This window comes from Scylla paramamosain, chromosome 9 (assembly GCF_035594125.1).
Source record: "Scylla paramamosain isolate STU-SP2022 chromosome 9, ASM3559412v1, whole genome shotgun sequence".
Lineage (NCBI taxonomy): Eukaryota > Metazoa > Arthropoda > Malacostraca > Decapoda > Portunidae > Scylla > Scylla paramamosain.
The window spans coordinates 449,449-475,000 of NC_087159.1; the positions used below are offsets into that span (position 1 = coordinate 449,449).

The window sequence follows — 25,552 nt, forward strand, 5'->3', positions numbered from 1 at the left end:
ATAATGCAGTACTTCACTTAGCTGGTTGTTCAGGTCAGAAATGTTTATCAAGACTCCACATGCAGTTTGTCACTACTGGTGTTGGTTTGCTAGCAGGTTATTTCACCTTGTATCATGCACAAGGAAGCTAGGGACTCTGCTTCCTTAATCATACTCCAACACCTGGCCTTTGCTCAGCTAGCTGCAGTGCTGAAGAGAGATGGGCGTGCTCCTAATGGTTGATTCTATTCATCATAGAGTATTAAGTAACTTCAGAATCCCCAATATGTGTTCAAGTATAATATAACATGACAGAAGCAAGACTTAGCTCATTGGAATCTCGAAGTGCCTTGGTTAGGTTTTAAGTTCTTTAATTTTGGAAATAGCAAATCTACACTTGTGGGGCCAGTCATAGGAGATTTAAAAAAAAATGCTTGTGAGTTGTGATTCACCTTGCCATTCTCTTACAAGTTGTTCCATGCCGCGCAATACGATTTATCTGTTTATTTTATTTATTTATTTATTTTGTTATTCTTTAACTTTCATTGCCCAGACTAACAGAATTTGAAATATATATATATATATATATATATATATATATATATATATATATATATATATATATATATATATATATATATATATATATATATATATATATAGTGTGTGTGTGTATGTATTATTTTTATTACTTATTTTATTTTTTTATTTTTTTTAATTAACTTATTTTTACTTATTTATTTATTTTATTTATTTATTTATTGTATTTTATTTTATTATTTTTTTATTTTTTTGCGCTTCAAGGACGTTAATTTGCAATGATATAAGTAACAATTACTGGGTAGATAAGGAATGCAACTCCACAAGACATCGTATCATACCGAGTTAATGGTAAATTGTAAGAAGTAAACATCGGTCATTAAGGAAAACGATTGGCGCACTGTTGCCAGACCTGTGGCTTTTCTTCAGGGATCCTGTATCTATATTAATAAACTGTAATATCTCTTATTGTATATGGAAAATATTGAATATGTACTGGAGGATATTTTCTTGGTAGAAAGGATTCTCTTTGATTATATTACTGGTGAATGTTAAAGCGGGTGAGTTTGTATTGAAATTAAATAGCTGATGTTTTGAAGTATGTATTAATATAATGGTGTACATACAATTTTGTAAACTAATATTTAAGACTTCAAATCATGAAAATATTCCTTCTTTTTGAAAGGGGAAAACAACGATAAGTAATAAAACCGGCGTTTGTTTAATCTGGCATCAGTGGTAAGTTGTGTTTGGCCTCTAGCTGGTGGAGACTTGTTCTATTCTGTGTGAAACGAGGCTCTTGCTGCCTCTTTCCATCCTGCCAGGTCACCATGCCGCCTGTGGAAGGGCCGCCTGCCGAAGAAAAGAAGAATGTGGTGGGCTTCATCTATCCGCCTCCTGAAGTGAGGAGTATCCTTTTGTCTTGGTGAGGTGAGGCGGCCAGGGCACCCTGCGTGGCGCCCTGCTGCTGGGGGTGTAGTGCTTGTGGCTGAAGAGGGGCCCTGATCTCACCTGGTTAGCTGTTTGGCTAATAAATATTTAATTTACATAAAAGTTTTCATCAGAGGAATAAGTTAGTTGAGGTTTAGATTAATTTAAATGATATTGCAGTTTGCTTACCGTATCTGGTTGGCTACCCTTCCAAACGGTAAGACGAAGAAATTCGCTTTAATGAAAGTTAGACAGTCCGTCTTCTAAGCAGGTCAACAGAGTAAGAAGTTTGTACCGTATGCTGAGAAAATACGGTGTTGGGAAAATTTGTTTAGGATGTGAATTTAGTCCACAATCAAAAACAATGTGATCTAATTATTCTAGAACCCTTCAAAAGACTGTTGGGTTGCAACTAAGTCTCGCCAGACAAGGAATTCGTGAAGTATTGGGGTCCCGGGCTGGTTGGGCCCGCGGCTTGCCGGTATGAGTTTTCAGTTGTTTATCTGTTGCAATGTTATCACGTGTTACTGCGAGGATACCACCCTAACCCCTGAATTACACTTGACAATCTGACAGTCCTGACAGCCCCTGACACCATGACAACCCTTGACACACCCTGACAGTCTCTGACACACTATTCTACTTAACTGCATGCAGTTTAAATAGAGGGGTATGGAAGTGGAAAGTTTTTAGGGTAACTAATGAAAAAGGTGTTTAAAAAAATTATGGTACAATACTAAATCAGAATTCTGGAATTATCACTAGGAAAAGCTTGACAGGCAATTTCTGTAAAATCTTATAACTAAAGTTTATTTTCCTTAGCTTCTGACCCTCAGATATTGTTGACAAGACTGCAAATTTTGTTGCAAGAAATGGACCAGAGTTTGAGGCTCGGATCCGGCAGCATGAACAGAACAACCCAAAGTTTAACTTTCTCAATCCTGGTGATCCATACCATGCTTATTACCAGCACAAGGTCAATGACTGCCGCACTGGGAAAACAGGTATGTCAAGGTGTACTGACAGTGCTGCTTTTTTACGTTATCTTTTCTTGGTTCACACATATCCTGTGTAAATTTTTTTTATAAGAGTCACAAAATTGTAGGCAATCTGGTGTGGTTTGCTGATGGTTTTCCTAAATCATGGATGGGATCTACCATTATCTTGGTTTCATATAAAGTGTTCCATAAGAGGAGCTGTAGACAAGTTCCAGTCATAAACTTAACAGAGTAGCACCATACCATTGATGAATATGTCTAGTTTCTACATTATGACATTGTATGAAAAATTAAATTACTTCCAAATTCATGAACCTGACATACATAATAAATGTTGCACAAAAGTTGAATAAGAAATGGAAAAAAGTTACAAGTTTCTAACCTTTAAAGGTTTACACTTGTAATTTTGACTCCACATGGTTTACTAAAAAAGTTACATGATTACCATTTAGCTGATCAGTAAAAATTTTATCAGATGCATATAATATAATAATAATATAATATAATAATAATCATAATATGTGTTTGGAGAGTATGACAATAAGTGAAATTTGTGTTTTCTTGCTGTGATTTCATTATTTTGTCTCTGCAAATGTATAATCTATGAAACATTGATTAGTCCTTATCAGATTCCTGCTTATGCTTCAAGTTGGTGGTACCATGTTTGACTAAAATGCTAGATATCTCAAGTTTGAATCCTGGGTTGCAGTTGGGGTTTTTGGGGGTACCTGTCCACTCCTAATTCCCCAGCCAGTGAGGGTTCAAACCAGTGCAAATCAGTAGTGGTCCCAAGCTTGGATAAATGGAAAGTGGTGCATCATAAAGGCCATCCAGTGTAAACCCTTTGCCAAATCACCATGTAAACTTTATCCGTTTGAAAACAGCAACTCTATTATATAGAGTTGAAGTTGTTAAGTAAGTAGAAGGCAGTAGCAGCTTTTCATGTTTATCACTTATCAGGTTTCCATGTAAGTTGCTATTGTTGACTTGACATTTCTTCCATCAGGTGAGAAGGAATCCTCTATCCCAGGACGTCCCCAACAACAGACTGTCTCACAGGTCCAGCAACTCAAACAACAGGAATTGCTGCGTTCAGCAGTCTTGGAAGCAACTGCCCCGAAGGAACCTCCACCAGATTATGAATTCATTGCAGATCCCCCTTCAATATCTGCATTTGACTTGGATGTGGTATGACTTGCTCAAGAAACTTCTGACACATACAGAGCTTTTCAAAAAAAAGATACATACTGCTATGTCTCATCTGTCTCCCTTTTTATAAAACTTTATCTATTTACAAACTTTTGACTGCTAATCTTCATTCCTGTTCATCATTCTCAGCTTCCAAGAGTTAATGAGCAGCTAACCTTCTCCCTTTGCCAGAATTATAATTTTTTTTTATAAGAATGTGAAGACCTTTCCTCTATTGAACCAGAACTTACAGAATAGTAACAAGTCGGCTTGAGATCGAAGTGACTATCTGTTTTCTTCATTGTAGAAGAATCATCTAGTGAAAATATATATATATATATATATATTGATTTTTTTTTAATATGAGGCTTGTCTGTAATTGCCTCTCTCTCTCTCTCTCTCTCTCTCTCTCTCTCTCTCTCTCTCTCTCTCTCTCTCTCTCTCTCTCTCTCTCTCCAGTGGTATGTAGCACAACCATTGGGTTTCTCAAAGTTATATAATATATATATATATATATATATATATATATATATATATATATATATATATATATATATATATATATATATATATATATTGTATTGTATTGTATTATATGTTAGTGACCACATACTACACACATATCAGTGACTACACATTAATATTGATCTGGAGTAAGCTTTTCTGTAACGAGTTTTTTATATTCCCTTATCTCAGGTCAGGCTGACAGCACAGTTTGTGGCACGCAATGGCAGGCAGTTCTTGACAACTCTAATGAATCGAGAACAAAGGAATAATCAGTTTGACTTCTTGAGGCCCCAGCACTCACTGTTCCAATATTTCACACGCCTCTTGGAGCAGTACACCAAAGTTCTGATTCCACCCAAAGATTTAATGAAACGCCTCAAAGAAGAGGCCCAGAGTGCCCATGCTGTCATGAAACAGGTAAGTCCTGAAATTGTATTTTGACCATTCTTGGTAGATGAGTTCTTAGCTTTGCTGCAGAGCTGTAGTACATGTAGATTAGGAAAAGATTCAAGAATATGGCAGGTCAGTGACATTCATAGATAAATTTGATTTTTCACTGGAAACAGCCAAGCAAGGTGTAAGAGTTTACATGAATTTCTAAGCCAAGTGCTAATTGACTGCTATAGATCTCATTATATATGGATTGGGACCAAAAATCGCACCATTCCATTATGCCGCCTACACAGAGTGAAATAGTAGGAGTTTCTGAGCCCACCATAAAAACAAAGCAAAGCTGTGAAATGTGATGCCCTTGTTCTCTAAGTCTTGGCAAACCTTACTGTTAGTGTTTCTGAGGATTCTGTCTCAACTACATTTCTCATAATGGTAACAGTGTTGACTACACAGCTTTATTGTTATTTTTTTGGGGTTATGCATTGATTTTCCAATTTAAAATTTATCATACTTCACAAAACTAAAAGGCAATAATAAGCATGACATTTTGTCAGACAAGACATTCACTCTGCAAAGGATATGTTTAATTATTTCTTTGAAGTACTTTTACCTTTTATCTTTGTCTGAATGCTAGACTGACATCCTCCTTAAAGTGGAGGTAGTCTAAGAGCTGGACAAGATGAGGAGGAAGAGAAGGGTATTTAAGGGTATTTAAACTCATGTTGCACTATTCACATCACTTTTAATTTCAAATTGCTAGTCATGCAGGATGTTGCAATAAAGAACATGTCTTTCAGGTTAATCAGCGTGTGGAATGGGAACGCCACCAGGCAGCTGTTAGGAAGCGGGAGGAAGAGGATGCTGAAAGGGAAAGGCTGGAATATGCTGCAATTGACTGGCATGATTTTACAGTGGTTGAAACCATTGATTATCAGCCTTGGGAGGTTGGTTCTTTCCCACCACCAACTTCTCCAGCTGAGGTAGGCCGGCGTGTCCTCCTCCAGGAGCGCATAGATGAAGGTGTTACTCCTGACACAGACATGGTGTTGGGAAGTGATGATGAGGAGGAACCAGAAGAAGAGCAGGGTGCTCCTGGTGATCGGGATGACACACAAGTGCAAGATATGGAGGAAGAAAGCAGTGAAGAGGAAGACTCAGATGAAGACACACCACCTCAACCACAGATGCCACCTCCTCAACCAGACATCAAGGTTCCCCAGCCACCTTTACCAAGAGAACCTCCACAGCCAGCTCCTGCCCCACCTGTTGCTGGTCAAGTTGTGGTCAAAGATTATGATCCTCGGCAACAGCCTCGCCCATCTGCTGGTGCTACTTCCTCAGACCAGTATCTTGTTTCACCCATTACTGGTGAGCGTATTGCACCTGACAAGGTTGGTCAGCACTTAAGAATTAACATGTTGGATCCTCGCTGGCTTGAAGACAGAGATCGTCAAATGGCTGAGAAGACCAATCAGGATACTGTATTTGCAACAGGAGAATCCATCCGTTCCTCACTGAAGCAGTTGGCAGAACGCCGTACTGATATTTTTGGTGCCGGAGACGAGGAAACAATTATTGGTAAGAAGATTGGAGAGGAGGAAAAACGTGAGGAGAAGGTGACATGGGACGGGCACACTGGATCCATGGAGGCTGCCACAAGAGCTGCTCGGGCCAATATTTCCATCAATGAGCAGATCCACCAGATTCACAAGGTTAAAGGACTACTTCCTGATCAAGAGAAAGAAAAGATTGGTCCTCAGCCTAAATTACCATCTTCTACCACCTCAGCCACTAATGTACCTCGACCTGCCCCTCCACCACCACCTAAACCACAGCCAGCACCTCCAAAACCACAGCCTCCTCCACCACCACCAAAATCTGCCCCACAGCCAGCACCAGCTCCACCTCCCCCAAAGCCTGCAGTTGTAAATCCTACTCAGTCAATGATGGCAGTGAACATTGGTGCTCCACTTCCTCCTCCAATGGCTCCCATGGTTCCTCCAGGAAGTGGTGTGATGGTAGTGCCCCGCTCACCTGTTATGATGGCCCCCAGACCTGGAGGATTCATGCCTGGACCCCCAGCTGCTCCCGTGGGGGGTTTCATGGCTTCACAACCTCAGCCTGCTCCACCTGCTGGATCGCAGCCAGGAGTTGGTGGAGGAATGGGAAACATGGGAGGGGGAGATAAGGATGAAGATGAAGGCCCTGCTGCTAAACGAGCTCGTACAGAGGAGACGCTTGTGCCCGAAGCAGAATGGACTCGCAGATTCTCTGGTCCTGTTAAATTCCAAGTGGCAGTGCCAGTTGTGACAGACAAACCAGAGTGGCGACTTTCTGGCCAGACACTTACTCTTACTCTTCCTCTGACTGATCCAGTGTCTGTGGTTAAGGCCAAAGTTCATGATGAGACTGGTCTTCCTCCAGGCAAACAAAAGTTGGCTAGAGATGGTCTGTTCTTCAAGGATTCCCAATCACTAGCATACTATAATGTAGGACATGGCACTGTCATTCAGCTTCAACTTAAAGAACGTGGTGGTCGTAAAAAATAAGCTTACATACAGTGCAGCAAGTCCTTGCCTAGTGCTAGTCCTCAAATGATGCAAGATGGATCAGTCCTCCCACAGTACAGTGTAAGAATTTTAAGATACTTATTGCTTCACAAAATTGTAATCCTGGATATATTTACTTTTGCTGCTGAAGCTTCCATTCATGCTCTTCATAATGATGGTAGATGATTGCTTTAAATTTGTGAATAACTGAACAAAAATGGCAATATTTTTAAAATAAGGACTTACTGTATTTAGGATATGGCATGAAAGAAAAAGGACTTACTGTATTTAGGATATGGCATGAAAGAAAGAGACATTGACATTCATGAAGTAACTCCTTAACAGAGTTGTCAACCTGCTACACAGATTTTTCATGCCACTTTTTTGTCATAATTTTTGGGGAAATTTTGTCAAGCACTGAAGTGAATGACATGTATGGGAAATTTAAAATCAGCCATCCTCTTTATTTGATCAGCTTTGTAATAATTGTTATACAAGGGTAATTTATACACTATTATACTTTCACTCTGAAAACTTAAAATCACTTACCTTGACCAAGTAAGTGATGGCTGATATATAGGGGTTTCATTTACTGGTAAAATATTAGTTCATGTGCAGTTTCTAAATTATTTGTGTACTCAGATGTTATTACTAGACTACTGTTGCTCTGTTACATACCGAATATGATTACTTATATTATATTACTTATATTAGGCACAGGAGAATGGCACTACTGCCAAGATGAGACAGGATAAGAATCCCAATAAGATCAGGAACTGGGTGAGATTCAATCCACATGCTGAGTGTAACATTTATGAGGTAACATATAGAACAGTTCATCCTGTGACAACTGTGTCCATCTCTAATTCTCTCCGTTTGCTTAACTTTGATGCCAAGATTTTAGAAGCCCTAATTATTGGTTTTAATCATGTTGCTTACAGAAATTGTCATTGAATAATGAAACAACCTCATTGCAAGATAACTTTATAAATATAAATAAATATCCTGTGTGGTATCCAGTTAACCTGATAGGAATACCAGATTCAGGATCACTGACTTAAGAATGGCTAATCTGTGTAGTTACAAAAACTTGAAAGGCTAAATTTGCATTTAACCTATGTTTCAATACTTATTGGCAATTTTTGCACCATGCTGATACACATTGGTAATTGGGGCAGATAAATTATCACTATCAAATTTAGGCTCAAGGTGCAGAACCTAAGAATGGACTTCATTGTTGCAGAAATGTGTCTTGCCTAGCTCCTGGTCTAAATAAGAGTAGAGCTAGACTGGAAATAAACATGCAGCATTATATGTGAACTGTTAAATAGGAATGAAGTATTCTTTGAGGGTTTGGCCTTTATTCATAACTTTTTAATATCAGGAATACATGGATTGGCTAACTCAACACAAGTCTTGCATCCTGCTGCCACAATCTCTATATAACATATTCCAGGCCAAATATTTTCATGAAAGTCAGGAATACACATGCTCTGAGGCCAGTAAGACATTGTAAAACAGTTGAAAATAATTCACAGAATTTTCTATAACTCAAATTATTATTCATCCTTTATTAAACACACTGTTTAAGTGTTCCCCATGTTTGACAAAACTTTTCTTCTTACTTAACAAACCTGTTAATCACTTCTGTTTTAAAAACTTGATTGGGTTGAAAAGATTTACCATAATTTATACAAAATATCATGACATAGTTTTCTTTTAGTTATCCACTGTAACCATTAGAAATGTGAAACACAATTATTTGCTAGCTTGTCAAATTTATCTTAGCAGCCAAACACCACACATCGCCATTATGAGAAATTGTACGTGAACCTAATCTTTCAATGGCTGACACTGGCATTTGCTTCAGTGAACTAAGCCAACTACTACTGTCACAATGGTGATGTGTGGTGTTGGGTTGCATATATATAGATTTTACAAGATTCTAAAGAATAAAAGCATCACATTTCACTGGTATGCAACATGTTTAGAACAGTAATAAAACAGGAAATCTGTCAGTTTATACCATAACTTTTTTTTTTTTTCTCAAAAAACTGGCAATTTTTTAATTAATTAATTAATTTTTTTTTTTTTTGCAATCTAATCAATTTCTTAGAGTAAAATAAATATTATACAAGATATTTAAAGCATGTTACAGGCAATAATTTTAAAAATGTGCCAAACATGGGAATACTTAACCAGTTTTAACATAGATGAAAATTTGATACTTGGCATTTTTAAAAAATACTACAAATCCATACTGAAGCATTTTATGATGTCCTACTGGCTCACAGCATGATGCTTTATTTTTTAGGAAAATACCTTGGCCTTAAATATATTCAGGATAGCAGCCACAGGTTCAAGCTTTCTATCCAGAAAGGCAATCCTTGTATACTGAGGTCAGTGGTTCATAGTTTGTATCTGTTATGAAAGGCAACAATAAATGTTATATCTGGAATAAAATTACAATCCATCATCCTTTCCATTCACTTATGAACCTATTTCAGAGCAGAAGTATTTGAGTTAAGGCAAGAAGCTGTTCAGTTTCAACACATTTAAAACACTGAATCACCATCAATGGATCTGCCTAGCACATGACAACTTAAACCTTTAAGTTGAAAAATAGTCTTTGTAACATCATTATACATATATACATTATCATATATATCTCCCTACATACTACAATGTGGACAGATGTGCACACCTCTGTTCACTTTAGCAATCTTTGTGAAATGTGGCAGCAGCAGCTGAGGCAGCAATTGATTCATGTATTATGTGTTGAAGTCTACTGTGATGTCTTCTACCATTCAAGCAATGATTAATCTCTAATCTATTAAGTGCTTCTTGCCTAATGTAATACCCATCTAAGGAGGAATTAATCTAATTTACAAAGGTTCTATTTGTTCATAAATTGTGATTTCTGTAAAATACCCATCTAAGGAGGAATTAATCTAATTTACAAAGGTTCTATTTGTTCATAAATTGTGATTTCTGTAAAATACATCATTAAATTTAAAATCAAATTATTCACCTAATACCCATATTCATAAATCTGGTGCATCTATTTATAATACTCAGTGGAGACTACTTTAGATAACATATAATTATAGTGTTCAATTATGGCTAAATAGATATAAATCTGGTTGTAGTATTTGGTTACAGCTACTTTAATACAACTGTTCATACTATTTGGTTACAGCTACTTCAATACATTGGGTTAGAGTAATCAATCAAGGCTATTGCTTCCCCAATCATAAGTGATATATCTTACCTTGTATTTTTTTACATTTATTACACTTTGAAGAGCAACTTTTTTCTTAGGATGAGCAGCATTCTGCAAGACCCATTGTAAAACCTCATCCAAGGATTCTCCAAAGTCTGAAGAATACCATTTCAGGAGTGAGGATAGACGAATGATGCTCTGATCTTCATCAACCTGCAGGGCCTCGTCTGACTCCAAATATGCCTCTGTTGCGATCCTCAACTCTTCATTTATGTTCTTCAAGAGAAAACATTAGGATAAAATAACTATTATGATGGCATTGAACTATTATGAATCAAACATATCTTGTAGTCCTAATCTAAATTATTGAAGTTACTGTAAACAAACTGAAAATTAATTTATCTGAAAAATTAACTTAACCTACCTTGGAGCTGAAAGTTTTTATGGGGGGACAGCTTTTTGCCCCACAGTTCAAGGCAAAATGAATCCTAGGATCCACCTGTAAAAGAAGAAATATCAAAAGCATCCATTTTTGTACACCAAAGTTGCCAAACTCTTCATAAAAGTAAGCTGGTCTTCCCTTCCACTTCCTCTCCACTCAAATCAAGACAGTTTTGACAATGACATTTACTTTTAAGACCTCCTATAAATGCAGTATCTCTGCAGAAGTAAAAAAGGAATGCTAAAATCAGCCTGTGTCTAATGCAATCATATCACCAAATGAAAAGTTTGGCACAGAATGAAAAACAGACAGTGGTGTATGAGTAAGGGAGGCTGGGATGAATTGTGTTATTTATAATAATTGAATAACAATAGGATATAATTACTACCTGCATCTGACTCGTCTTTAGTCGAGGGTCTGACTTTCCAAATGGAGCAAAGAACTGAAGTGCACCTCGCTTGTTGGCTCTTAGCACTCCATTCTCTATGTCGTTTAGGCTGTACGTGTAACCTCCAATAATGTATGAGGTTTTGTCAAAGAACTGAAAATAAAGACTTCTATGATAATATAAAGACAGTAACTGGTTTCTTTTTTTTTTTCTTTTTTTCTTTTTTATGTAGGACAGGCACCAGCCAAGGGCAACAAAATAGTTATAATAATAAAAGAAATAAAAAAAAAGGCACCTTGAAGTGCCAGTTCCCAAGTAATCAAAAGTGATCATCAAAAATTAAAGGAAAAGTGTCTTGAAACCTCCCTCTTGAAAGACACCTGTGTTTTGGTGAGGAAAAGAACATGAGGTTTAGAAGAAGAGAGGTGATGTTCTAAAGATTGAAAATTAGATCTAAAGTCGTGAATGTTGCAGAAGTTAATGAAGAAAAAATTGAGTGAGTTGTCATGACATTTAGGGTCGATACCAGAAGAGCAGTCCAACCTGGGGACATTTGTGGTCCCCTCCCCAGATGGGGACTCTGAGGGTGGTGTAGGTTTCACCATAATTAATTAGAATTTTAAGTGAAGAGTGTGTGTGTGTGTGTGTGTTTGTGTGTAATTAGGTGTATGTGGTTTTGTGTGAAGGAAGTATATTCAATCTCCAAAAACAAAGAGCATACACATCCACCATTATAACAAACCTTGCACTTTTATAGATTTAACATTGCAGTTCAAGGCTGAAAGACTTTTCAAATCATGTGTAATATTAATCTAAAAGTACATCAGTCAGTCACAGGCAGCTGTGTCATCATGTATTTACACACACTATTTCCAGTGCTGCTACCATCTAAACCAGTAGTTTAAGACAACAGACCCAATGGCTGAATTTCAGTGAACAGGAGCACCTCATCATGAAAGAGGAAATTCATAGGTATGAGAATGGCAGCAAATTAGGTCACAAAATCACAGTCCTGACTGAACTAGGTTCCTTGCATTTATAAAAATTTTACACGACAGAACATGAATTCAGTGTATGAACTATTTTTATTTATTTATTTTTTTAGATATATGTAGCTTTTTTTTTTATTTCATAATGTATATGTCAACATAAATCTCCTTTTAAATAAGAAAAAAATTAAGGAGATAAATTCATATGATTTTTAAATGATGGAAATGTAAATGAAAAACAGAAAAGTCCAGCACAAGAACAGAGAAGCATGCAAGTTTACCCTCAGTCTGGAGAACCAGTTGGAAGGAGGGCCATTCACTGCAGTGGCATGAATGACGAGTGCATTGTAGATATTGATGAAGAATGCTTTAGTTTCATCTTGGCTCAACTTCTCAACAGCAACATGCTGCAATTCCTTTGACATTTTGACATAGTTGTCAAATTCTTCAGAATTCCTCATTTCCAGGTAGTTGACAACCTAAAACAATAACATTACAGTTTATCCATAAAGAACAAATATGAATTCCCCCTTTACTTGCTTCTTGAAATGCTTAAAAACTTTCAAAAATATCACCTTACCAATAAACAGACTCTGACTACTACATATACAAAAATACTTTGCCATCAGCCGAGATGTGATCAGTGGTGAGTTTCAACATGGTCTTGCGAAGTGCCTCCGACAACTCCCCAGCATCACCCAACTTGCACTTCTGGGTTGGTCCAGCATTCAAGGCCGATGAATTACTTGTGTCGTTCAGTCTGTAAAGAAAAAACATTAAAAGTAAAGAAGAAATATTTGAATATATACTAACAAATTTTGCACACAAGTTCCAGTTATTTATCTAACAGGACTGAAACTTTTCAATAAATGTACAACAGAATTATATTACTATTTATCACAAAGACATACAGTAATCACAGCACTTCAACATCCAAATTCATTAAATAATAGGCTTAAGTTGTATAAATGTCTACATACATATGAGCACATATCAGTTGTAAAAGGTGTCAGGTGAACTTTCAGCAAGCAATAAAATATCTGTCAGAATGCACAAGCTGGACAACTTGAGTAATAACAAAAACTAAGCTGCTCATAGGCAATATCCCCTAATAAAGCAAATGCTTATTGTTCTTTGTACAGTCCTTACAGTCCTCAATTTACATATGCAATATATATATATATATATATATATATATATATATATATATATATATATATATATATATATATATATATATATATATATATATATATATATATATACTGTACTGTACTTTCACAGTGTGAAGCTTGTATTTATTATTCTAACAATCCATCACCATTCTGTTATTACGTGTATAGGATACAATTGTTGTACAAGAGGTTGATCAATCAACATTTGCTCATTACAAAAAGGACAATAATTTTATATATGTAGAGGGTCTGTTACACAGATTAATATTTCTGAATATAAAAATACTTAATTCTTCCTTAATCTGCTCTCATCCATACTTGAAAATAAATGTACTTCTTCTATCATGCACATGTAGGACCCATCATGTATGAATAAATGGAAGCACTTTATGAATTAACATCAAAATATTGCTCATTGAAAACTGGGGAGTGAGTGGTTTATAGCTAATAAATTCTTGCAAGACTGCTACACCTCTATTATTTTTAGTTATGGAAGTTTTGTTATGCACTGTCAATACATAAAGATGCATTCCATAGACTGCCAATCAGTACCTAATAAAGTAATTAGTGGAAAGGAGGGATACATCTTTTAACATTTCCTTTCACATCATCTTCAGTGGAATCACTGTTCCATGCAGTACTGCAAGATTTTTCAAGAGGAGCATGCTCATTATGAATGCACTACAAGTTCAAGCAATGTTTAAAATACTAAACACCAATATTTTTTATCCTTACAACTGCAATGTCAATCTTCAATAGATAACTTACCTCCTAAAGCTTCCTCCAGCTTGAATGCATATCTAATTCATATAAACACTTGAATGATTACATAGAATTAAAACTTTCGATCATAATGCTCTGAAAGTAACAAGAAAAATCAGTAAAGGTCACATGACAGACTAAACCATCAAGAGTTGTACCAAGTTTTAGGTACACTTCTGTTTTATCAATACAGTGATAACTGACATGTCTAACTTTATGATAAAAAACACAGGCTAATATGTATACAGAATGTGTAGAGTTACACACACACACACACTCACAATGACAGGGCATGGAAGACATGGAAGAGGAGACATCCAGAGAGGTGGCTGGAATGCACAAGTGCAAGAACTAAATGTGGAAATACATAGGAAAGAGGAGAAGAATTCTGAGATTATAATTAACAAATGTAAAAATCAACCAAAACGCTTCTATAGATATGTGAATGGCAAATTGAAGAATAAACAAGAAATAAGGAAATTATGCAGAGATGGACTGGAGTAAGATGGCAATTTAGATATGGCTGAGATTATAAATGAGCACTTCCAAGCAGTCTTTATGAGGGAGAGTGACTGGGATAGGGACAGATAGGAGCAAGAAAGATGGGGAGATATAGAGGTCACAATCTATGAAATAAAAACGTTAAAGAGAGAGCTGAACATGAGGAAGTCACATGGACCAGATGGAACTGCAAACTGGATATTTAAAGAATGTAATGAGGAGCTGTCAGATAAAATACATAGCATTATAAAGAGTTCATAAAAGAAAGGAAAAGTTCCACAAGACTGGAAAAAAGTAAATATTGTGCCAATATATAAAGGAGGTGACAAAGAAGACCTGAGTAATTACAAACCAATATCCCTAACAAGTGTGGTAGCCAAAATGTATGAAAAATTATTAAGGTCAGATGGACTGAACACCTGGAAGTGAACAGCACAATGACCACAAGACGATTTGGATCTAGAAAAGATAAATCATGTACCACCAATCTGATATGTTTCTACTCTAGAATAATAGATATAATTCAAGAAAGAGACAAATGGGTGGACTATGTATTTCTCGATTTAAAGAAGGCATTTGATAGGGTGCCACACAAAAGACTGCTAAGGAAACTAGAGATCATAGGAAGAATTCAAGAAAAGGTGCTGGATTGGATGAGTGACTTTCCGAAAGACAGGGAAATGAGTGATGATTAAAGACAAGTGTTCTGGAAGTTATCACTGGGGTCCCATAGGAATATGTATTAGCCCCAAGTATTTTTGCAATATATATTAATGACATAGGTGAAGGAATTAACAGTTATATGAGTCTCTTTGCCGATGAGGTGCCGGCCCCCAAACATAGTCAAAAGTGGTTTAGAATTTTGAGTGAAGGGTGTGTGTGTAACTGGGTACATGAAGTTTTGTGTGAAGGAAGAGAGTTGTTTTTTAGAGGGCAGGCTGTGACTGTCCCCTTGTGCTGAGAAACAAAGGGTGAGGTCACAGCTGGGTTATAGGTGAGTTCACAGCACTTCCTGATCCAGTGTTAGTGACCTCACTGGGAGAAGTTATTGTTTTGGCATGTGTCTACTGCTTCCTCCAAATGCTTAAGGCTTCTAATAATGTGAATAAAGAAGTGTTCATAGCCTCTATATGGCTATATCCCAGCTGTCCTGTTCCACATATGACTGTCACCCAGCTGTTCCTTCCTCTAATTACTATCACCCAGCTGTCCCATCCTCTAATCACTGTCACCCAGCTGTCCTGTGCCCTAAATAACTGGCACCCAACTATATCATCCTCTAATCACTGTCACCAGTTATCCCTTAACCTTTTTAATACTCACACAAGCAAGCCACCAAGTGAAAGCCATCCTTGGTCACCAAGTGAAAGCCATCCTTGGTCAAGGCTTCCTCCATACCTGATTACATCATAAAATCTTACTTTTGTGAAATATATGCAATGCTGATTCATCCATGACCACATCTGTATTTATATGCAAGAGCACAGGTAGCCAGAATAAGAATGTGCTTAAGCTTTTGGTGACACATTCTAAATATAACAATAATTTGTATATCCTACCTGTAGTACACCTTGGGGTCATTCACTAAGGTTGTCTCAGCATCATTTTGTAGAGGTAGAATATACTTCTTGCTCAGGAGATCTTGCCCAATACTATGGGCTTCTTTTTCATCTGAAAATTGTCACTTAGTAATCAAAATATTTATTAATATATATCAACTATTAAGTATTTCCTCTTGTCCCTATTAGGACGAGATGCTATAATATTCTTATTTGTATTAATACTTAACAAAACAAAGCTGTGTGTACTTTAAATAAAATTAATGCTACCAAAGTCAATTATTTCAATCCAGAAATAATTTTCTTATAATTTGAAACTGATCATAACAAACTGATACAGAACTGATTCAAATCAAATATTACATACAACGTCTTACCAACTTCCTTTGCTCTCATGATCCAATTGACAAAATGTTGACCTGAAAAAACATTCTTTGTGCTTGAAAACAGAGAAGTCCTGTGATCATGCAGGATACCCGACTCCTGCAACTCTTCCACAATGGGGGCTGAAGGGTCATTCTCGCACACAAACTCTGAAACTGATTTTCACTCACTTGAATTTGAAAATATAACACTTGCACAAATAACTGCAGAACAAATACACATTCTCACCATATCTAATTGTGCATTCCTAAAATGTGACTACTTCTACAAAGTATCACATAATGATTCAGGTTCAAGGTAGGTCGATAAAATCTTTAGAAACTTTTCTCCAAATACCCTACATTTTTCAATATGCATTACACAGTACATTCCATCACAGTGGTATCTTGTGTTCTGTACTTGTACACTGTAATTTCAACACATTCTTCTTGGATGATACCTTATATTTGAAAGTAAATGGTAATTCTCTACTAAAATGTCAGATATATATATATATATATATATATATATATATATATATATATATATTTATTTTTTTTTTTTTTTAAGTAGAAGGGACACTGGCCAAGTGGACAGAACTTTTCTGTCCACCTCTCTAACGCAAGAGTTAACCAGTATTCTCAATCATCCATCCCTTTCTCTGGTAAACTCTGGAACTCCCTGCCTACTTCTGTGTTTCCACCTTCCTATGACTTGAATTCCTTCAAGAGGGAGGTTTCAAGACACTTATTCATCAATTTTTGACCACTGCTTTGACCCTTTTATGGGACTGGCATTTCAGTGGGCATTTTTTTTTATTAGATTTTTGTTGCCCTTGGCCAGTGTCCTTCCTACATAAAAAAAAAAAAAAAAAATCAAAGTTGAGGATCAACACTAAATGAAAGATTAACCTACAAACTGATTATATTAAATGATTGGTCTTACAAGACTATAGTCATCTAAATGAAGATTTTGTAATTACTATTCTAACATTAACCATTAACTTACTCCCTCATTTACTTGGGCTACTTTGCACCTTTCATGCCCATATTTCAAGCCATTATTGGTGCACTGAGTTGATGTGCAGCAGCACCATGAACATGACATAATATTCAGTGGCTCAAGAAATATACCCACTTCATAATCCTCTTACATATTTTAAGGAAAAGAATGCATAATTTCAACTTGCACAATGATATAGACATCACATTAATAACTCATATTAGTTAATATTGAAACTTAGTGTGGTACTAACCTGCTACATCAGTTGCCTCTGAAGGATGTGGGATGTTGAGAGCACCCTCCTTTAGTTTATTGGTCTGAATGTCTGATAGCAACTTATTCCACTCCTCTTCATCTTTTATCACTTTTTGTAGACTGTCATTACCACCAACAAAAGTTTCATTGAAGAATATTTGAGGCACTGATGTCTGTCCTGTTTTCTCCTGTCAAATAAATATAAACATCAGATTAGGAGAGAGAGAGAGAGAGAGAGAGAGAGAGAGAGAGAGAGAGAGAGAGAGAGAGAGAGAGAGAGAGAGAGAGAGAGAGAGAGAGAGAGAGAGAGAGAGAGAAATTAATCAATTTACCCATTCATTTGTCAATTCACAGATAAAATACATACCTGTAGCCAGCTTTGCACAGAAGGAAAACGGTCCACAGGAATGTCAGTGTAGGGCACACCAGACTCCCTCAAAGTGTTCTTGGCTGCCAAACAATGAGGGCACCCTGCAATGCTGTACACCACAACTTGTCCTACTATCTCCAACATTCTTCACACACCTGAAAATAATATATATTGCATGTAGTGTATAGTTACTCTCTTTTACTACCAATAAAGGCATTCATAAAATTTAGCTGATTTTAAGAAAAATATACCCTCTGCCCAATGATGGAAATCTTTTGTAAACTATTAAAAGAATGAGGCAGTGGACACCCATTGCTACTGCTAGAAGTCACTCCCAAGGAGGTGCATACAAGGGTATGAGGAAGTCCTGCAGTCCTGAAGCTAACCATCCCCATGTCTACTCTGCTTGTTTTCTTTCACTTCTCAATAACATGGATTAAGGTTTCACCCTATACTCCAAAGACATCCTCTCTAATTATTTACACTACATGCTCACTACAAACATTTAGATACTCATATCTTATCAAAATTATATTCATGGCAAGAAAACAATACAGCCTTTAAGTCAGCCTTGGGCCATAAATGGCCCCAGACCAGACTATTCAACAATTATGGATGGATGCATGAATTTAGTCACATCAGTAAGCATTTAGTGAATATTATCAAAATTTCCATTAAAAAGTTGGTAAGTTACAGGATTGGCAGGATTGTCATTGACAGATGAAGCTGAATTCATTAGCAAACACTTGAGCCATTGTTGAAGAGGTACACAAAGAATAATCATGGAGTCATAAAGAGCCAATAGCAGGAGTTCCCTTTTTCTTATCTCAGATGTAATAGTGGAAACATTTAGAAGTGTGCAGCTTATTAATCAAGTTTTGTTCATAAGCTACCTGTTGACTGATATAGTAATTCCAATATTGTGCATCACAGTTATTAAAATGATTGAGGATTTGACAAGTAAGCAGAAAATGTCTACCTTCACTTTGCACAAATCTCTGAAGATATGCCATGCACAGACCCTGTCCATCTTAAAATGTGACAGAGGATTAGTATAGGGATAAAAAAGAGATGGATAGGATTTCAAAGGGATGTTAGATTAAATTAGTGTCCTTAAGTGGGATCCAGAGGATTAGGTTAGGTCAGTGTTCATTTTTAGTGGGGGTGTCTGGGGGAGGCGAAGCACCCACGATTAGATTAGGTTAGTTTCCAGTGGGGCAAAGCCCCTCTCCTTCCCCTTTAAGGTTAAGTTAGGTAAAGTTAGGTTAGGCTAGAAAGTTCCTCAGTTTTCAAAATATGGCGTCTCATCCTTAGACTTTTTCAATGTCAAAATCTGGCATAATTTGACTTCTCCCACCCTAAAACCCTGTTTTCCCACCAGATACCCATATTTGTTGGGAATAAAAAAAGAAAGAGAAAATAGCATGTGTTGTGTTAAACTCCCGTTTTAACTGTTAGGATAGTGTAAGACTGTAGAGGCTAATGGAAATGAAGATGTGCATAAAATTTGCTGTTAAGGTTTACCGTTGGAGATATAACTTGAATACACAATAATACACCTGAAATACGAATGACAGGAAGCTGGAAAAATATCTAGGCACAATCTACTTTACGGGTCAATAAGGTTTGTTACATAAAGAGTTACTTGTTCTCACCTTGGTATTCTCACCTGTCTGGTTTAACTTATCCAAGATAAGCAAACATATTAATTTTGCTTAACTCACCTACGATAACGAATCAGACAAAGTGGGCACTGGTCCACCTTTGAGTCGTATTGCTTACGTCCTACAAGTAGACTGGGAATAACAATGGGCCTATCAGTCGTGCCTGGAATGAGGAATCAGCTGTCTTTACCCGCGCAGAAGCAAACCTTACCTCATTCGCCTTCTTATTTGGGATGGGGGAGGGGGGTAATACATTTAGCAAGTGGTAGGGATGAAAAAATTTTTTAAACATTTGATTAGCGACTACAATAAATGTGAGTAGAAGAGGAAGAACTTCCTATAACCTGTGATAACCGGCATACAGTGAAATTAATTATAGATAAGATTAAGAGAGGAAGGTGGGTGGGGCGATCACTAACGATATAAAAGAAACCGTGATACATGTGATTAGCGACTACAGTCAATAATGAGCTAAGAAAGAACTTATTATATATCATCTGTGGTGCCTGCTATAAAGTAAATGACAGAGAATGTGGTGATTTGGCATATACAAGCCATGGCCAGGTTATAATATGGAATTTACCTTGTTGTGAGGCGAACCTACAACTTAGCTAAGCACAAATGTGTATACAGTATACATACGAGATCAAGCTCGTGACCAACGTACCAACTGCAAACACCAACAAGCAACACTCTCCAGCTCCTTCGTCCAACACAAGGACAAATAATAGATATTCTCTCTCTCTCTCTCTCTCTCTCTCTCTCTCTCAACCATTTTATAAGGCGTAGTTGACTCAAACAACCTAGTTATTCTAAATCCTTTAAAGGCTCCTTGAATGTATCACTTGTACTGTTTGATCCCGCTCACCTTTTTATTTTTATCTTCTTGTCGGTTGTATATTAATTTCCGACAGAACAATGATAGGTGTTGGACATTACTATCAATATAAATGTAAAAACCCACCGCAAAGAGTGGGTGAACTACTAACGGTCCGGTGTCGAACACGATCCGAACTCATGCTGGATCCGAGATTTTAAGCCCACTCTGAGTGCGGCTGAATCAGTTTTTACGAGTACACTCGAGGGTCAGTTGCAGTGATCTTTTATGTAGGATTCGGTATAGTTGGCCAGTGCCGATCAAAACAGAAGAGAAATAAGAAAGGGGTATGCACGTGTGTTTATCATGAAAACTAACCTTCTGTAAGAGGAGGCAGTAGACACCTGCCGAAACGATAATTACTCCCAGTGAGGTCTAATAAAGCACTGTTCAGGGGGTGCTGTGAACTTATCATTAAACCCAGCTGTGACCTCACTGAACGTTTCCCTTTGTGTCTCACAACACAAGGGGGCAGTCACAGCCTGGCCTCTAAAGACAACTCTCTTCCTCCACACAAAACTACAAGCACCTAATAACACACACACCCTTCACTCAAAAATTTTCAAATCATCATGGCGATTCCTACACCAGCCTCGGAGTCCCCATCTGGGGAGGGGACCATAAATGTCCCCAGGTCGGACTGCCTTTCTGTCGACGACCGTAAGTATCTTGACCCTTTTATGGGACTGGCATTTCAGTGGGCATTTTTTTTTTTTTTTTTTATTAAATTTTTGTTGCCCTTGGCCAGTGTCCTTCCTACATAAAAAAAAAAAAAAAAAAAAACGTAAATGGAAGCACTTCTTACTACCTCTTCATTAAAAGCTTCAGTGGCAAGTTACTGCTTGATAACTGAAAGTCTTGACGGAAGACCCACAAACGCCTGGCCATGTTGTCTTTAGTTTTCCTGCATCGTAATGTAAACCTCTTTGGCCCTGAGTACCTTCAGCGGCACGTCTGGCGGATAATGGCGAGCCTTTCCACATGGGCTGACAAGATCCGCTCGCGCATTTTGACCGCGTACATCAGCGTTATAGTCGCTCTATCAAGTCGTGCGACTAAATCGCCTGTGTGAAGGGGCGGACTTCACCACCTCACACCGTCGGCTAGGGTGGCGGGGCGGGGCGAGGTTGTCCGTCGCCACTGTGTAAGCCCACTGGATGCTCGCGCTGCCGGGGCCAGTCTGTGATTCCTGCTACATTCGCCTCTGTATTTTTACTTTGCCTGGCAGTTGTAGTAATGGAGTGGGGATCAAGGATGGGAGCCAGCCTTGGTGGGGATGGTGAGGGTCACTGCTGCACTCTGGCCAACCTGCCTGGCCAGAGCGTCTGCCTCCTCGTTATAGTAATGTAGTAGGGATAATGTGGGTAACTGTATGCACCCTGGCAAATCTGGTGCCGGTCCCGTAGTGGACAGCAGTAGCTAGACTCATATAATTGTTTTACTTTATACCTGTGTGTATGTGTATATATATATATATATATATATATATATATATATATATATATATATATATATATATATATATATATATATATATATATATATATATATATATATATATATATATATATATAATAAACTTATTTATTTATTCATTTATTTATTTCCATATAAACTACAAACTAGATAGAGCAAGGAGGCGGAAAGGGGGGAGGAGGGAAGTTATGCCCAACGTTGGTCAGGCCGGTGCGATAAGATGAGGGGTAGCTTGCCAGGACGACGGTGGCGAGCATTGACAATATGAATTAGATCTGGCTTGAGTGCCGCGCTACCCACGAGAAATCCATCGAGGTCAGGCAGGCGAGCCAGTTCTTGACAGGTCGCAGCCGACACTGAACCAGCGTAGATGATGCGCGTGTTTTCTGCCACATGATTTCCCACGTTGAGACGCAGCCACCTTCGTAGCATGGCGAGCACCTCCTGCACCTGACTCGGGGTGGCCAGCACACCGGTGCCGCTGGCCCAGAGAGCCTCGAAAGCCAACACTACACGGGACCAGTCCGTCACGGCTGGGGCAAGTGCTCGCATTTGAGCAGCAAGTGCCTCCTCTGTCAGGTTACTATTCCGATCCTCCTTGCCCTCAACGACGCACGCCACCACCTGTATGAACAGCGCACGTCCGTCATACTCATTAATAAACGTCGTAAAAGTAAGCGAACAGCATATTCATACGTGTGTGAGGGATTCTCAACAAAGCTGTTTGCGGGATTATGTTTTAGTCTGCATTTAAGCATCGTTATAATAGGATGAAACATTAATGTTTATCAGTATGCATGAAATCAACAGAAATTACTTTAATCGTGTGGTGTTCTTGATTACAATTTTGCTGCTGCTACTTCTATTACTACTACTACTACTACTACTACTACTACTACTACTACTACTACTACTTTCTATTACTACTACTACTACTACTACTACTACTACTACTACTACTACTACCTTTTTAAGTGAAGTTCACTATAGTTAACAAAAATAATTTTTGCACGTAAACAATTACCTTTGCACTGGCGGAAAGCGCGTGAGTGATTTTCTCGGCGATGAGGTCATCTGTTTCTCCAAAGATGGTGCGTCGCTCAGGGTGACCCAGGATAATCCAATCAGCACCACACTCTTGTACCATGGCCGGGGACACCTCGCCGCTAAAGTTTCCTCGTGATACCTGCTCGCATGCCATTATTGTCATAATGCTTGAGAAAATGCTTACATACTTTCTGCATAACAGTTAACCGAAAATTATCAAGCTGTTGCATTATTCATATCATGAGATAAATTCATAATTGATATAGAATGAGCGATATCCACATGGAGGAAATACCGATGATAAATAAAACGGTAATATAAATATGTTTTGCAACATAATGCAACAGCATAAAGCTGTTGCATTATTCATATCATGAGATAAATTTATAATTGATATAGAATGAGAGAGATCCACATGGAGGAAATACCGATGATAAATAGAATGGTAATATAACTATGTTTGCGCAAGGGTAGAAATTAATGAAACGGTTACCTTGTAGCAGTTCTGTGCAGCCACACCCACGTGGCTGGGAAGGAGCTGCCGAGCGTGTGACAAGTAGCATGAAGGACAACCTATCACAAACTCTGTAGAAAGAAACATGTGCACATTTATAGCTACCATTTCGGTGTACCAAATCTAGCGTAGCATGAATTGCAATGAATTATGGCTACATTTTTTTTTTTTTTTATGAAACCATTAGAGTATTACTCATTCAATCATCATATTAAAACTAGACTAGTAACATGTGAGTGGTAAACAAGGCAGAAAGAAGAAAAAAAATCACAATATCGGTTCAAATATATACGCAAGATAAGCTACTGACAAACATAAAGATGGTTTTGCACTTCCTAGACTACGGCAGTTTTATGGGCACGTATTTACAGGCACTGAATAATTATGTCGGTATATACCTGTCTTGCGGTCAAGCTTGGCCTCCGAGAGAAGTCTTGACAAGCTTTCAATGCGGGAAGCATTAACATTCATCTTCCAGTTTCCAAGTACGAAGAACCTCCTGGAGGGGACCATGACGCGGGTACTGTAGGCAACACAGGAGATGCTGTGTTTGCAGTGGCTGCGGGAAATGTGAAGAGGAATACTGTTCTTCTTCCTATTTATGCACCCAGCAGCTTCAAGGTCGGTGAAATAGAATCAGCGCTTTCTATTGACAATGTAGTGTGTCATCCGTGGTTCCCCGTCAGTATTGCTATCAAGGCGCCCATGTGAGCGCGCATAAGGGGAAAGTGAAAGTTATTTTGTTCCCGGAGAATTCTACTGGGGAGAATCCCTTCTGGGCGTCCCAGGGAAATACATATGCAGGAGGAAAGCATCTTACTGGTCAACGCACTCAAATTATTGCATTTTCCGTAAGTGGTGTTAAAAAATTATTTATTTATAATCATTATTTTTATTTCTTTACTGTTAATACCACGATCTTAAGCATTTAGAAGTGTATTATTATTATTATTATTATTATTATTATTATTATTATTATTATTATTATTATTATTATTATGTAAAAGTGGTGTTTTTAGTTTTATTGTTTTACTGTTACCATTACGATCTTATGTATTACTACTACTACTACTACTACTACTACTACTACTACTACTACTACTGCTACTATCATTATTGTTATTATTATTATCATTATTATTATTATTTATCTATTTATTTATTTTGTAGTAGTATTCGCGACCCGTAATAATCAAGAACCTATGGGAATAATGGAAGCATAACATCAGCTGGTTGTCTGCAGCGTTGCCAGACGTACGATAGCTATTTGTACAAATACAATAATTTTTGCCCGTGAACGATGTACAATGGGACTCATACGATAATATGATAATTTGGGAATTCGTACGATATTTTTTTTATGAAATATACAATAATTTGAGTGAAAATTAATGTTATCAATATCAGGTAATGCAAAATTTCTTATATAAATTTGAATAACAAAATAAAAACCTGAAAGTGCCAGATGTATTGCTTTCCTTACGAGACAAGTCTCACCATATGGGTGAAGAAAAGGTCTCGTTCTTGTCTGCGACCAGTCCGTCCGCTACCCGAGTCCCTGTCCCATAGTCTCGTAGTCGTCAGCAGCGTTGCCAGATTGTTTTGGCCATATTATCGTACTACACAGGTTGAAATTATTGTACTTCTGGCAAAATTATCGTACATATGTAATTATTCCAAATATTATGCAAAACTGCCACTTTCCAAATACAGCAAAATTTAGGTTATATATATATATATATATATATATATATATATATATATAGAGAGAGAGAGAGAGAGAGAGAGAGAGAGAGAGAGAGAGAGAGAGAGAGAGAGAGAGAGAGAGAGAGAGAGAGAGAGAGAGAGAGAGAGAGAGAGA

The 25,552-nt window shown here is 37.5% G+C and overlaps 3 protein-coding genes and 1 long non-coding RNA gene across 16 annotated transcripts in view; 2 read left to right on the forward strand and 2 right to left on the reverse strand.

Annotated features, from left to right (window-relative positions):
- Window positions 1-1,240: 1,240 nt before the first annotated feature.
- On the forward strand, window positions 1,241-8,634 carry LOC135103336 (splicing factor 3A subunit 1-like). Its single transcript, XM_064009365.1, has 5 exons — window positions 1,241-1,428; window positions 2,286-2,453; window positions 3,454-3,635; window positions 4,332-4,559; window positions 5,333-8,634. Exons 1-5 carry the CDS (start codon window positions 1,350-1,352, stop codon window positions 7,082-7,084), a joined length of 2,409 nt encoding a protein of 802 aa, XP_063865435.1. The 5' UTR covers window positions 1,241-1,349; the 3' UTR covers window positions 7,085-8,634.
- LOC135103337 (uncharacterized) lies at window positions 5,330-20,553 on the reverse strand. Of its 12 annotated transcripts, none has more exons than XM_064009366.1 (12): window positions 20,445-20,479; window positions 19,838-19,940; window positions 18,111-18,268; window positions 17,742-17,931; window positions 16,501-16,662; window positions 16,124-16,235; window positions 15,888-15,962; window positions 12,745-12,886; window positions 12,408-12,605; window positions 11,138-11,290; window positions 10,732-10,806; window positions 8,056-10,583 (listed from the first exon to the last, which is right to left on the reverse strand). In XM_064009366.1, exons 3-12 carry the CDS (start codon window positions 18,255-18,257, stop codon window positions 10,311-10,313), a joined length of 1,527 nt encoding a protein of 508 aa, XP_063865436.1. In that variant the 5' UTR covers window positions 18,258-18,268; window positions 19,838-19,940; window positions 20,445-20,479; the 3' UTR covers window positions 8,056-10,310. The 12 variants fall into 12 exon arrangements, with proteins under 12 accessions (XP_063865446.1, XP_063865445.1, XP_063865447.1 ...); XM_064009367.1 differs by lacking the exon at window positions 20,445-20,479 and adding an exon at window positions 20,361-20,379; XM_064009369.1 differs by lacking the exon at window positions 19,838-19,940 and having other exon boundaries at window positions 20,445-20,553.
- Window positions 20,554-20,976: 423 nt separating this feature from the next.
- The window catches only part of LOC135103339 (uncharacterized), a 7,009-nt gene continuing 2,433 nt past the window's right edge, over window positions 20,977-25,552 (forward strand). The window contains exon 1 of the long non-coding RNA XR_010270005.1: window positions 20,977-21,314. This is a non-coding gene — a long non-coding RNA (uncharacterized LOC135103339). The remainder of the gene's footprint in view (window positions 21,315-25,552) is intronic.
- Window positions 22,238-25,552, reverse strand: part of LOC135103338 (triosephosphate isomerase-like) — a 6,458-nt gene continuing 3,143 nt past the window's right edge. Inside the window, exons 2-5 of one of the 2 annotated variants that reach the window (XM_064009380.1) lie at window positions 24,090-24,214; window positions 23,671-23,762; window positions 23,155-23,316; window positions 22,238-22,754 (exon numbers count right to left, since the gene is read on the reverse strand). In XM_064009380.1, the coding sequence (XP_063865450.1) occupies window positions 22,317-22,754; window positions 23,155-23,316; window positions 23,671-23,762; window positions 24,090-24,204 (807 nt within the window). In that variant the 5' untranslated portion in view covers window positions 24,205-24,214 and the 3' untranslated portion in view covers window positions 22,238-22,316. Of the gene's footprint in view, window positions 22,755-23,154; window positions 23,317-23,670; window positions 23,763-24,089; window positions 24,251-25,552 lie in introns of both variants that reach the window. The other variant, XM_064009379.1, reaches the window with a different exon arrangement.